The sequence below is a fragment of the Raphanus sativus genome, chromosome 3 (assembly GCF_000801105.2).
Source record: "Raphanus sativus cultivar WK10039 chromosome 3, ASM80110v3, whole genome shotgun sequence".
NCBI classification, from domain to species: domain Eukaryota; kingdom Viridiplantae; phylum Streptophyta; class Magnoliopsida; order Brassicales; family Brassicaceae; genus Raphanus; species Raphanus sativus.
In genome coordinates, this window is record NC_079513.1 from 17,336,105 (window position 1) to 17,350,616 (window position 14,512).

Here is a 14,512-nt window from a genome sequence, read left to right on the forward strand (position 1 = left end):
GTGGATGTATATGCATAGAGATGCTAACGGGAGAGTGACGAAAGAATACATTGCGGGACTGGAGACATTTATGCATCAAGCAGATTCCACACCGCTCGCCCTAGAAAGCGGTAAGATGTTCTGTCCATGTCGGAAATGCAACAATTCGAAATTGGCAAATCGTGAAAATGTTTGGAAGCATTTAATAAATAGAGGTTTCACGCCAAATTACTATATCTGGTTTCAACATGGAGAAGGTTATAATAATTATGATCAGAATGAAGCTAGTAGTAGTAATAGCAATTTTCAGGAAGAACCGGTTGCTCTTCATTTGCATAATGAACCTAGTTACCATCAGGAGGAGCAGATGGTAGATTTTGATAGGGTTCATGATATGGTAACTGATGCATTTGTAGCTCATGATGAAGATGAAGAACCTAACATAGATGCAAAAAAGTTTTATGAAATGTTAAATGCGGCGAATCAACCACTTTACAGTGGTTGTAGAGAAGGTCTCTCTAAATTGTCGTTGGCTGCTAGAATGATGAATATTAAAACTGATCACAATCTACCGGAAAGTTGCATGAATGAATGGGCAGACTTGTTCAAAGAGTATTTGCCGGAAGACAATGTGTCTGCTGATTCTTATTATGAGATTCAGAAACTGGTGTATAGTCTTGGGTTGCCTTCGGAGATGATAGATGTTTGCATCGACAACTGCATGATCTACTGGGGAAATGATGAGAAGTTAGAAGAATGTCGATTCTGCAAGAAGCCACGATTCAAGCCGCAAGGACGGGGACGTAATAGGGTACCGTACCAAAGGATGTGGTACCTACCAATTACAGACAGATTGAAAAGATTGTACCAATCAGAGCAGACTGCTGGAAAGATGAGATGGCATGCCGAGCATACTCAGACGGATGGTGAGATGACACATCCATCAGATGCAAGAGCCTGGAAACATTTTAACAAAGTATATCCGGAATTCGCTAGCAATATCCGGAATGTGTATCTCGGATTATGCACAGATGGATTTAGTCCATTCGGAATGTCAGGGAGACAATATTCATTGTGGCCAGTCTTTCTTACGCCATACAACCTGCCACCGGAGATGTGCATGCAACGGGAGTTGCTATTCTTGACCATATTAATACCTGGTCCGAAACATCCTAAAAGGTCGCTGGATGTTTTCCTGCAACCACTGATAAAAGAGTTGAAGGATTTGTGGTCAACAGGGGAGAGGACGTATGACTGCTCAACGAAGACGAATTTCACGATGCGAGCGATGCTTTTGTGGACCATAAGTGACTTTCCTGCCTATGGGATGTTGTCGGGATGGACTACACATGGGAGATTAGCTTGTCCATATTGTAATGGAGCGACAGATGCGTTTCAACTGAAGAATGGGAGGAAGACAAGTTGGTTCGATTGTCATCGTAGATTTCTTCCCATTGGCCATCCGTACCGAAGAAACAAGACATTGTTTAGGCACAAAAGGGTTGTGAGAGACACTCCTCCTCCATATTTAACTGGAGAAGAAACTGAAAAGCAACTCGATTACTATGGAGTTTTGGAAACAGTTCCTCGTGGTGGTAATTGGCATGTTCCCCCTAATATGCCTGATTCTTACGGTGTTCATCACAACTGGCACAAGAAGAGTATATTTTGGGAGTTGCCATATTGGAAGGATCTTCTTCTGCGCCACAACCTCGATGTGATGCATATAGAGAAGAATTTCTTTGAGAACATCATGAATACAATATTGAATGTCCCGGGGAAGACAAAAGACAACATAAAATCAAGGTTAGACTTGCCGGATATTTGCTCAAGAAGCGAGTTACATATAAACAGCAATGGGCAAGTTCCTGTTCCGATATTCAGATTGTCTTCAGAAAAAAAGTCGGTGTTGTTCAACTGGGTAGCATCAGAAGTGAAATTCCCCGATGGGTATGTTTCAAATCTGTCTAGATGCGTTGAAAAGGGTCAAAAGTTCTCTGGGATGAAGAGTCATGACTGTCATGTCTTTATGCAACGACTACTTCCCTTTGCTTTTGCGGAGCTACTTCCTACAAACGTACATGAAGCACTTGCAGGTACTATATTTATTATTGCAGTTATTTTATATATAATGATTTAGTTTGAAATATATATGACTAATATGTGTATAATTGTTTTTGGAATATACAAGGCATTGGAGCATTTTTCAGGGATCTGAGCACCCGCACCCTTAAAGTAGAAGTCGTGGAACAGCTTCAAGAGAACATTCCCATCTTATTGTGCAACTTGGAGAAGATATTTCCTCCTGGGTTTTTTGACGTAATGGAGCATCTAGCTGTCCACCTTCCATATGAGGCATTGCTTCGTGGACCTGTACATTACGGATGGATGTATCAGTATGAGCGAGCCATGAAATATTTGAAGGGAAAAGCAAAGAACCTTGCAAAGGTTGAAGGTTCTATAATTGCTGGAAGTTTGACGGAAGAAACTTCTCACTTCACATCGTACTACTTTGCGTCAAAAGTACGTACTCGGAAAAGAGCTCCAAGGAGATATGATGATGGTGGTGTCGCGCCAACATACGCAGTTGCTGGTGTTCCAGACATCTTTAGCCAGATTGGGCGACTGGGTGGAAAATCAAAAGAGGTTTGGTGGTCGAGTGAAGAAGACGCTCATAGTGCACACACCTATATTCTACTTAATTGTGAGGATCCATTGATTCGTTATTTTGAAAGGTAACATAAATGGACACGTATATATAAATTAACACATATATATAATTGCCAAATATTAATTAATATAAAAAGTGATTTTACAGCCTATTTGTTTCACAAGTCGAAGAAACATTCCCTGGTATATCCACAACTGACGTAGACAAAAGGAAAGATCAACACTTTATAAAATGGTTGAAGAGTCAGGTATTAACTCAAACTCTTTATTCATAAATGATTTGTATTTTAACGTTCACTTTGTTTTTGCAGGTTGATTTTGACGACGATGCAGATTATCCTAAGTGGTTACATGAAGTAATTCAATCTCCACATGTAAAGGTCACCACTTCACAGATGTATTTCACACGAGGCTATACTTTTCACACATATGAGTATGGTAGACAGCGGGCAACCAGTAACTATGGAATATGTGTGAAAGGGGAAACCGATTTCTACGGTATCTTGACAGAGATTATCGAAGTGGAATTTCCAGGGATATTGAAGCTGAAATGCGTCCTCTTCAAATGTGAGTGGTTCGACCCCGTCGTCAACAGAGGTGTTCGGTTTAACAAATTCGGTGTAGTTGATGTCAATGGTGGAAGAAGGTACAACAAATTCTTTATTTGGCATACATGAGTAGAATAAGCTTATTTCTATGTTTTCTTTATTTTCAGGTACAACAAATTCGAGCCTTTCATCTTAGCTTCACAAGCAGATCAAGTTAGCTACCTTCCATACCCTCGGATGAGAGAATCGGGAATAAATTGGTTATCCGTGATCAAAGTTACACCTCGAGGACGAATCATAAGTGGAGAAGAACCACCATTGCAAGAAGAACAGATAAATGAAGTCGAGGAACCTGAACAACAAATTGATGACATTCTTCTCATTGATCCGCATAATCATGAGTATGAAGATCTTACCGACGATGGCACAGATGAAGCTGTTGAAGACGAGTTTAATGAAAATGATGATGTTTCTAGTGATGACGAAAATGTATCTGATTGATGTATTTGTGTTTTAATATGATTGATTTTCAGACTTAATGCATGTGATTCGATTATAAAAAAAATATTGAGTTTGAGGTTTTGAATGAAAAATAAAGGATTGAGGTTTGGGATTGGAATATGAAGAGTAGAAGATAGGAAAGATGGTGTTTGTGGTTTGGGGTTTTTGATTTTAGAGGTTTAGAAAGAAAACCTCGTTAATTCCTCGTAATTTACGACGAAATAACGAGGAAAGTAGAAAAAAAGAAATACACGGGCCTCGTTAATTCCACGTAAGCACAAAACGTCGTAACGACCTCGTAAGCTTACGTGGAATTAACGAGGCTTATTTTTTTTTTTTATTTCCTCGTTATTTCCTCGTAGGTTTACGAGGTTTTAACGAGATATGTTGTCTAAACCCCTAAACCCTAAACCCCAAACCCCATCTTTCTTATCTCTTTTGTCTAAATCCCAAACTCCAAACCCCATTAATAATTTTCAAATCTTCAAAAGATTATATTTTTAAATCTTCAAAAGATTATATTTTCAAATCTTCAAATGATTATATTTTCAAATCTTCAAAAGATTATATTTTTAAATCTTCAAAAGATTATATTTTCAAATCTTCAAATGATTATATTTTCAAATCTTCAAATGATTATATTTAAATAAATAATTTGATTTTGTATAAGTTTAAATTAGGAAGAAGAGATTGATATTAGAATTTAAAGAATTGTGATTATAAATTTTGAGGTTTGAAATGTTAAGAATATTGAGGTTTGAGGTTTTGAATGAAAAATAAAGGATTGAGGTTTGGAATTGGAATATGAAGAGTAGAAGATAGGAAAGATGGTGTTTGTGGTTTGGGGTTTTTGATTTTAGAGGTTTAGAAAGAAAACCTCGTTAATTCCTCGTAATTTACGACGAAATAACGAGGAAAGTAGAAAAAAAGAAATACACGGGCCTCGGTATTCAAATGATTATATTTAAATAAATAATTTGATTTTGTATAAGTTTAAATTAGGAAGAAGAGATTGATATTAGAAGTTAAAGAATTGTGGTTATAAATTTTGAGGTTTGATATGTTATGAATATATGAAGTAGAATATAAGAAAGATGGGGTTTAAGGTTTGGGGTTTAGAGTTTAGAGGTTTAGAAAATAACCTCGTTAATAACTCGTAACTTACGAAGCATTTACGAGGAACAGAAAGACGGGCCTCGAAATTTCATCGTTTTATTTGGGACGGGCCTCGCAATTTCCTCGTAATGTTACGAGGGTTTTACGAGTAACAAAAAGACGGGCCTCGCTAATTTATCGTTTAATTTGGGACGGGCCTCGCAATTTCCTCGTAAGCTTACGAGGTTTTTACGAGAAAGAGGAACACGGGCCTCTTTAATTCCTCGTAAACTTACGAGGAAATTGCGAGACCTCCGTAACTTATATATACAACCTCACAAACCTCACACTGTCCATTCCTCCCAACTTCCTCTCCACTTCCTCCCCATTTCGTCTCTAACTCCTTTCCCATTCCTCTCTCCTCCGAAAATGGTAATTTCCTCGCCCCCTTTATTAGTTTAGACAATTTAGATAGGTGGTTAATTTAGGTGGTTAGTTTAGAGAATTTAGATAGGTTTACGGATTTTATGTTTGTTAGATAGATTTTTAAATTATTGATGATAGCTTTTTAATTATTGATGATCATAATCTCAAAAAAATATATTTTTGCAGGTTCGCCAGCGCATGCTTACTGCTCACTACAGGGAGATATTCGGTGAGCCTGGTAGTCAGTTAGACCCGCCAGGTTCTTCTTCAGGTGCCGGCGGTTCAGGTTCTTCAGATCAGGAGTCTGTTCCCGAGACTCAGCATTTCTTCCCTCCGATTCCTCCTCCGATGGCTCAGCCTCAGCCGATGGCTCAGCCGATGGCTCAACCGATGGTTCCTCCGATGGCTCCTCCGGTGCCTCCTCCGATGGCTCCTCCTGAGATCCCCGCCGCTGTTCATCCCGATCTCATGGTGCCACCTACTGTTCCGTTCTCGCAGTACACTGTCGAGGATATTCTTGGTATGCCAGGCAGAGCTGGTTTACCAATCATAGACCCCGACAGACCCGACGGGACTTTATGGTAAGTGTATTTTTTAAATAATTAATTTAATTTATAACTTCATTAAATAATTTAAATTTTCATTTTTTTCCAGGTTTGGGGTTGACAATTCCCTTGCGACAGATGTAACCGAGACGATTAAAGGTTACTTCTCCATGGCGCATCCAAACTGGAAATTGACGCCGATCTACATCCGAAAGACGTGGTTCAAGATTTACGCTGTAAGTAATTCTATTAATTAATTTTTTTTTTTATTAACTAATTATTAATTTTTTTTTTTATTAACTAATTATTAATTTTTTTTTGCAGCAAAAGTATCATTGGTCCATCGGGGTCAGTGAGAGAGTGAGGAAGGCGTTTTACGAAAAGGCGCAAGTTCGCTTGTCGGACACGGTTTGCAACTGGAAGGGTGCCTGGATCGTCAAGGGGTACACCCGTGGCAAACCCGCTGAGCTTACCACGGATGTTTGGGACGGCCTCATCCGTTACTGGAAGGATCCTAACTCCATTAGGATCGCAAACATTTGTGCTGCCGCCCGTAACACGGTAGACGAGCACGGTAACGGCCCGATGCTACACTCTACGGGCCAAAAACCACATGCCGGTGTCCGTTTGAAAATGGTACGTAATTAAATATTTAATTATTATTTTTAATATAATTAAATATATTTCTAACAATTTTCTTAAATGTTTTTAGGCCAAAGAGTTGGGACGTCTCCCGACTCTTCCGGAACTTTACGAGCGGACCCACAAAAACAAGGCGGGCCAGTTTTTAGATGGCAAGTCCGAGCAAATCTACAACAACGTAATTGCTCGGGTTGAGGAGCGCCAGACTCAGCTGACCCAGCAGTCCGGCGACGGATTACCAGTTACCTTATCCACAACTGAAGTGGATAAGATTTACGAGGAGGTAAATTTTTTAACATTATATCTTTTTAATTATTAATTGATTAAATTTCCCTTTTAAATTTAACTAACAAATATAATTTTTTTGTTTTTAAGGTTGTCCCTAAGAAAAAGGGACGTACGTTGGGGATCGGTTCCGTCAATGATGTCCCGAGAGCGACATCATCTTATGCTCAGAGACAGACCGAAGAAGTCACTCAGTTGCGTTCCGAGCTGGGCGCGACCAAAAGCCGTGTGAGTGGACTCGAAGCCTTCATCGACGTTATAGCGTCCACAAATCCGGAATGGGAAGCTTTGTTGAGGAACATGAAACAACAAAATCCCATTCCAGGCGAGTCATCGGGCACACATAACGAGGAGGATGTTACGAGGAGGAGCGAGGAATTCTACGAGGCGATGAACGAGCCTTAGTTTTTTTAGTTTTTTTTCGGTTTATGTATTATAAAATCCAAAACTTAATTATATATAAAATATTTTGTTGCTTGTGAATTTTATTTAAAATTTATTTATAAATCCAATATTTAAATATTTTTATTTTGTTAAATTAATAATTATTATATTTATCAAATAATATTTTATTAATTCGAAAAATGGAAGTCTACGAGTTATTTACGACGAAAATGTTTCCGAGAAATTTACGAAGAAATAGTTTCGAGGTTTTTACGAGGAAAGTCTTTCGAGGTCTTTACGAGGAAAGGCTTTCGAGGTTTTTACGAGGAAAACCTTTCAACGATTCTACATCGATTTTACGAGGAAATCCTTTCAAGGATATTACATCGAATTTACGAGGATATGATTTCAAGGATCTTACGTGTAAGTAACGACGCGAGGTTCACGTGGTTTGTACGAGGAAATTAGGCGAGTGATTTACGAGGAAATGGGGCGTGGAACTTACGACGAAATATTAACTTCGTCTTTACGAGGAAAGAGAAACCTCGCTATACTACGAGGAAATGGCGACGAATCCTTTTTTACGACGGACGAAAAACGACGAAAGGCTTTTCCTCGTTAATTCCTCGTAAACCTCCTTTTACGAGGAATTAACGAGGAAAATGGCCCTCGTTAATTATTTGTTTTCTTGTAGTGAATCCAGGATTCGATTTCGAAGAATTGGTCACTCTGCGTATCAGATATGTTACTTCTTATTAGTCACCAGATCGTGACAAATATTATAGCAAATCATTATTTTATTTTAACTTTTTCATTATTTTATTTTTTTATATTACAAAAAGGTATAGTAAAAAAAGAGGCCAGTGAGAGCATTTTCATTTGTTGAGAAACTGTCAACAGTTTCTCAGAGGAAAAAAAGAATTTTTTTTTTGTAAATTATTTAGAAACAGCTAAACGATTGAATAGAGAACACATGTTAAAGCAGTCTCTCAAGATTTTACCTCTTTCTTCTATTTTGAACTCTCTCTCTTTACTTTATTTTTGTTTTATATTATTAAGAACTCCCAATGAGTGGAGGGTTTTTAAAAACAGATATTTGGTTTAATTGGTGTACATTCGGTCGTAGTGGGGTGTAGGTTTTTTGCCGTGTTGCGGAGCTATTTTCGTGTCATCACCAATTTGGTTTCTGGTTTGTGGATAGAAGACTTTCAGATTTGCCTCAAAGAGTTATTGACATAGTTCTATATAGGCCGAACCAAACCAAAGCGGTTTTTTTTTTGTTTCGGTTACGGTTTTCAATTCGGTTCAGTTCGGTAGGATTTTGAAAAATAGTTCGGTTTTCGGTTCGATTTTCGATCTAAAAAAAATTAAAAATTGTAAGAACCGGAGATAACCGAAAATATCCGAAAGACCGAACCGAAATTAACCAAAAAACCCGAAAACATCCGAATTTAACAAAAAACCCGAGTTTAACTGAAAATATCCATTTTTAAAAAGAAAATTATACTGAAAACCCAAAAACGGTTATTTGCGGAAATAAAACTGAAAACAAAAATAACTGATAATCGAACCGAACCGAAATTTAATTCGGTTAATTTTGGAATTGATTTTCAACATTTTGGTTAACCGAAAACCGATGGTTTGGTTTGGTCTCGGAAAACCAAAACCACAGGGCTAGTTCTATATATCCGTTAAGTTGGAGATTGTTTAGTCTTTCTTTTAAGTTGCGATCATCAAATCGGATTCACAGATCTTAAGACTCGTCGAGTGGCTGAAGTATATTCCATTATCTCTGTTTTTTAGGTTTGGTTCCGAAACGTGTTTGTTCGCGTAGGATTTATAGCTCTGGAGGAATTTCGAACCTTGTCGGTTTCTGGCTCCGGAAAAGCTATTGTCTTTGTTAGCTTGTGTAATTTCATTGTGATTTTATAATCTAATTAAATAGATAACAAAGAAAAAAACTCTCCAGTGAAAATGTCTTTAAATTCTTTTGCTATTGATTCTTTCTGAAGTCCAAACTGAGTTTGTAATTTCGTTTTGGTATATCAAATAATATATTTTTTTTTTGTAAACTATATTTCCTTTTTAGAAACTAGAGTACGAAAATATAGTTAGATTATAAAATAGAAATAAATAAAAATCTGTAATATAAATTGAAAATTGTTCTAGAACTATATAAAATATCACTTTTTAGTAATAAGTATAACAAGTTGATCACACAATGCTCACACTAAAAATAAAATTTATTTGTAATAGAATAAATCTTGATATCCGAATATATCAACACTTCATGATCGTGATCTAGCTTTGACAAATCAATGTTTTGTACTGTCCACAATTGAGATCGAAGACTTCTATTCAAATTAGTATAATCAAAGGATTTGGTCAGATCTCATACTTGGATATTCTGCTATCTCAGAGTCTCTAATACACATAGCTGGCACATTTAACTTAGCTTATTATGAGCTCTTAACAATTTGGTTAGATTATATAGCAGACATTTGACATAGCACCCTTTGCGATTTCAGATAGGCCGTAACAGGTATCCTTTTAGATTAAAAACCCCATTATTAATTTAAGTTAAGCAGGATCCAGCTCTTGTAGGTTGTGTGAATTAGTTGAGTATCACGTTAAGGTAAAAAATATTCTTTTGTGAATAAAAGAAACATGGTATTACGTGATTTTACTAACTTTGCTTCCGTTTTATATCTTTTCTTCTTAAAAGTTAGGCCGTCCAGTGGAGTAGTATTCATCAGCTATTCTATTTGTTCTCTCTGTGGTGGTTACTTTTATAATATATATGTGATTTACTTTGATAAATAGAAACGGTTGGTAGCTTTTCTTAATACAACTTTTTGAGTTCCCATGAAATTAACGGAAAAGGGGTTTGTTATGAAAGCAACCCCTCGGAAAGACTTGCACAAACACATACAAACGTAACTTGAAACTCATTGAAGATTTGGAACCAGTTTTTGGGTAACTTGAGACAAGAAAACACTTTGTATGTTGTTGTCAGTCTACCAAAATATTTTAAGGTTATTTGACATGTTATTGTGCCAGATTCCATGCATAAAGCTCTATTTAAAAAAAAAGAAATATTTATGCGTAAACAAAATATTTAGCAAGTTTATTGCTGAAAAGGGTCGAGTTTATTATTTATATCTTACGAATATAATCTGGAACATCTGCTATATGTATCCGCATTTGATTTTGACCAATGCAAGTGGTTTTCTTTTGTGTTAGAGGAAGCAGACTTTTGATAGGGAAACAAAATTTAATAGGTTTAGATTTATAGAGAAAAGGGTTTGTGATTGGGTGTGCCTAACCATCTCAAAAGTCTGCTTCCTCTATGCAAGGTTTAGATTTAATCGGATTATATAAAAAAAAAGGTTTAGATTTAATCAATTCATGTTATTTTTTGTGTCTCTATGTAAGGTTTTTTGGTCTAACCCATATACCACACTTGGTAATTTACTCTTTATCCTCTAAAATTGTCCTCTTTAGTCCTAGATGTCCTCCGTAACAAAGCACGAATTTGCGCTGGATATTATTTCTCATGAGCTTGGACTTGGAGTAACATTGTAAATATGGAATTTCAACATTTTCTTTTGATATTTTGTTCCTGCTGGAGAATAACTTAGATTTCACATCTTTGATTTTCCTCAATAATGATTGTCTTTTCCCTCTTATTTGGTTGCCTTTCTTCTCATTTCTCTATAAATTTGAATAGTGACCCTATAGTTTTGGTAATATAAACCAGAGGCAGTGAGTGTAAGAGATTTTGTTGATTGATGAGTGGCCTTCGGATGAAGACTTACAGTTAAAACCCGACCAAAAGCTAAAATTCTATGTGATTGGTGAATGAAAGGAAGGTCTCTTGTATATGATTGGTAATTACGTCTACCATTTTGTTTTGCTAAAATAATTACGTCTACCATCGGTGGTTGTAAACATAACTGGTAATCGATACTATGTTTGATGGAAGTATTAAGGACGAAAAATATTTTTTTATTTGTAAATAATTGAACAAGGGGAGCTGAACAAATGCATAGAATAGACTGTATAGACAATATGCCGTAATGTTACGTAGAACAAAAATAACAATAATAAAAGAACGAAAATATATATTTGATGAATTAATGGAACATGATGAAAGCAAAGACTTAAAATCGAAGTCGCACTTGAGAGGGAGAATGGTAGAGAAGGTTGTAGTTCCGTTTAAGGTACTTAAAGGAAGCCTCAGATCATCGCAGTTAACCTTAGGCTTAATCCTCCGAGTCTTCAAGTCCCCAAGCTTAAACCTAGCCCTAAGCCTAAACTTGATCTCTATTTCGTAAACTCCAGCGATCATCTCCTCAATGTAAGTCCGCGACTCTCCGGTGTTAAAGATAACAAGGTTTTGGCCTTGGAACACTGGTCTGAGAACGGTAGTGTTCTTGTGTCCTTGATAAAAAGGAGTTAACGTGGTGGAACTAAACCGCTTTCCATCATAGTAGGCATGAGCTTCGATCCTGTCGTCGTAGTAAACTCCTATCCACTTGTTAGGGTTGCGTACAGGGACCGTGATGGAGAGGTTATACCTTAAAGTGTTGTCGGGGGAAGTGTGTTCAAACCGGGAAAGGGTTGCTTGGGTCACATGAAACTTGATGGACCGAGGACGGACTATGAGTCAGAAGATAAGAGCGGCTATTCCAAGGATGACTATAAGGGCAATGATGACTTTTAGAAGTTTTAATTAAAATTTATTATGAAGTTTTGCTTTTGGAAAAAAATATTTTCAAATTTTATTTTTGAGGTTTTGTAAAATCTTAAAATAAGGATAAGTTTTTGGAGATGCTCACACAAGGATTTTAAATTTAGAACTATTAATATCAATGCCGTCAGTGTGCTTTATAACTTGGGTCCAAATGGGCTTTCTTTTGGTGAAAGAAAGAGAATGGGCTCTTTTAGGCTCACTTGGAGACTACTGTGACTTATAGAATGACAATACAGATGATTAGGACATGTATTAGCCTACTTTCGGACTTCTAAAGTTACTATCGTCCAAATCTAAACTTCTAACGACTTTGCGAGGCAAAAGATAATTAGAAAACTGGGGAACAAAATTACTATCTTCATAAACTGCACCAACGAGTGGTTTGGTGTAAGTAATATAAAATAGAAAAATCCCAATCCAGGGAATGACATAGTATATATATATACAACATCGATAGTCAGGTTTAAAATTATCTCAGGAAAAGGTATGTGATGTTGGGGTAGTACTTGGTAGACGTAACGCCTACAACAATAATCTCTTACAAATAATTTTATATCATGGGGTAAAAAGCAATAATCTTTTCTGGCATAGTTAGATTTTGTGATTCGTACGACACTGTAAACTTTTCTCTCAAGAGCTGACCCCAAGAAATTTTCCCTTTACAGTTTATAAACATTGGAAGCACATCAATGGGGGAATACAACTTTAGTTGTCATACATATAGATTTCTGTTTTAGTTATTTAGTACATGCTACTCACTTTCATGACATGTGTTGTTCTATGTGAACCTTAATCTCAATCAACTGAAAAAATAGGGGAAAGAGGAGGAGGATAATTTTATTTCGATTGACATTGCATTCTAATATAATGTGGCGTTATTCAAATATTTTTGTTAAATTGATACTACTAATAAATAAAGAAACATGTAGGATACCACACTATGTTGTAGTAATGTGAAAGTTGGAATCTTATAATTGAACAAGAAAATAAATATATAAAAAGCTTACAACTTGCTCTTCAAAAAAGTAATTGCAAACTTGCAAAGGCCCCATACATATTTTCATTTTCGAGTTTTAGTTGTTCTCTTTACGAAAGAACATTTTCACCTATTTCTTTTCACACACAACTTTGGAACTACTCATATAAATAGCATTTTTCGTGTTATGACATGATGGCAATATCACGCGGCCTAGCTAGAGCTCTTTACTCTTCAAAAATTCGGTAAAACCCCATGTTGCTGAAGAATGAACTTGGTCGTATGGAGTTGTCCGAGTTTTTAGGAACAAGTTTGTTTCATTTTCTTGCTGAATAAGTCATCCTATTTCATAGGATAGTAGTTGTCAGTGGTTGAGCTTTTCTCGTCAAGTTGTTGCTTTGCTTTCTATTTAAACTCATGTATTCATTCGAGTATCAATAAGAAAACTATTCAGCTCATCTTTCTTCTTGAGTTTCACTTTCTAAATACAACAAGTGGTATCAGAGCCTGCTAACTTAATTGTGTAAAGCAGGCTGCTGTGAGAAACAAAGAGAGATCGAAATGAGTGAGAAGGACAGATCATTGAGCATTCCCAAGTTTGATGGAGATTATGAGCATTGGGCTATGCTCATGGAGAATTTGCTGAGATCCAAGGAGTGGTGGGAACTCATCGAGGTTGGAGTAACCCAACCGGAGAGAAATGTGATCCTTACGGGGGCGCAACGGACAGAGATTGAAGGACAGAAGCTGAAGGATCTGAAGGTGAAGAACTATCTCTTTGCATCCATTGACAAATCGATCTTGAAGACAATTGCGAAGAAGGACTCTTCGAAGGATATCTGGGAGTCTATGAAGGTGAAGTATCAAGGCAACAAAAGGGTTCAAAGTGCTCAACTCCAGAGGTTACGGAGGAACTTTGAAGTGTTGGAGATGAGAGAGGGCGATTCCATCACAGAGTACTTTGCTAGAGTTATGATGGTGGCTAACGATATGAGGAACCTTGGAGAGGAGATGCCTGATGATAAGATCGTGGAGAAGATACTCAGGACTCTTGTGGAGAAATTCACATATGTGGTGTGTGCAATCGAGGAGTCAAAGGACATCAAGGAATTGTCGGTTGATGAGTTGCAGAGCTCCTTGCTTGTACACGAGCAGAACTTGAGCAAGCATGAAGGTAGTGATGAACGAGTGCTCAAGATGGAGGGAAACAGAGGACGCGGGGGTTATGGAAGAGGAAGAGGAAGTTACAGAGGAGGAAGAGGTGGCAGAGGAGGCAGTCCTAGCTTTGACAAAAGCAATGTGGAGTGCTACAAATGTCACAAGTTTGGGCACTTTAAGAACGAGTGTCCCATGTGGGAGAAAACTGCCAACTATGCTGAGTTGGAGGAGGATGTGCTACTCATGGCTGAAGTAGATAAGGAAGTAGAGCTTGTTTGGTATCTGGATTCAGGCTGCTCAAATCATATGTGTGGGAATAAAGGGTGGTTCGTCAGACTTGATGAAAGCTTCAGACAGCAAGTGAAGCTTGGTGATGACAGGAGAATGCAAGTAGAAGGCAGAGGAGATCTGAGACTGGAGATTGATGGTATTGTGCAAGTAATCTCCTCAGTCTACTTCGTGCCAGGATTGAGGAACAATCTTCTAAGCGTGGGTCAGTTACAACAGAAGGGCTTAAGGATTGTTATTGATAACAACGAGTGTAAAG

The 14,512-nt window shown here is 37.2% G+C and overlaps 2 protein-coding genes and 1 pseudogene across 3 annotated transcripts; 2 read left to right on the plus strand and 1 right to left on the minus strand.

The window, feature by feature from the left end:
- Positions 1–119: 119 nt before the first annotated feature.
- Positions 120–3,736, plus strand: LOC130509103 (uncharacterized). 2 transcript variants are annotated; one of them, XM_057004728.1, is made up of 5 exons: positions 120–2,075; positions 2,171–2,714; positions 2,798–2,897; positions 2,961–3,295; positions 3,365–3,736. In XM_057004728.1, exons 1-5 carry the CDS (start codon positions 347–349, stop codon positions 3,696–3,698), a joined length of 3,042 nt encoding a protein of 1,013 aa, XP_056860708.1. In that variant the 5' UTR covers positions 120–346; the 3' UTR covers positions 3,699–3,736. The 2 variants fall into 2 exon arrangements, with proteins under 2 accessions (XP_056860708.1, XP_056860709.1); XM_057004729.1 differs by lacking the exons at positions 2,798–2,897; positions 2,961–3,295 and having other exon boundaries at positions 122–2,075.
- Positions 3,737–5,060: 1,324 nt separating this feature from the next.
- Positions 5,061–7,174, plus strand: LOC130509104 (uncharacterized). Its single transcript, XM_057004730.1, has 6 exons — positions 5,061–5,225; positions 5,406–5,800; positions 5,874–6,000; positions 6,089–6,400; positions 6,477–6,689; positions 6,782–7,174. Exons 1-6 carry the CDS (start codon positions 5,223–5,225, stop codon positions 7,094–7,096), a joined length of 1,365 nt encoding a protein of 454 aa, XP_056860710.1. The 5' UTR covers positions 5,061–5,222; the 3' UTR covers positions 7,097–7,174.
- Positions 7,175–11,083: 3,909 nt separating this feature from the next.
- On the minus strand, positions 11,084–12,887 carry LOC108845355 (NDR1/HIN1-like protein 10; annotated as a pseudogene).
- Positions 12,888–14,512: the final 1,625 nt, after the last annotated feature.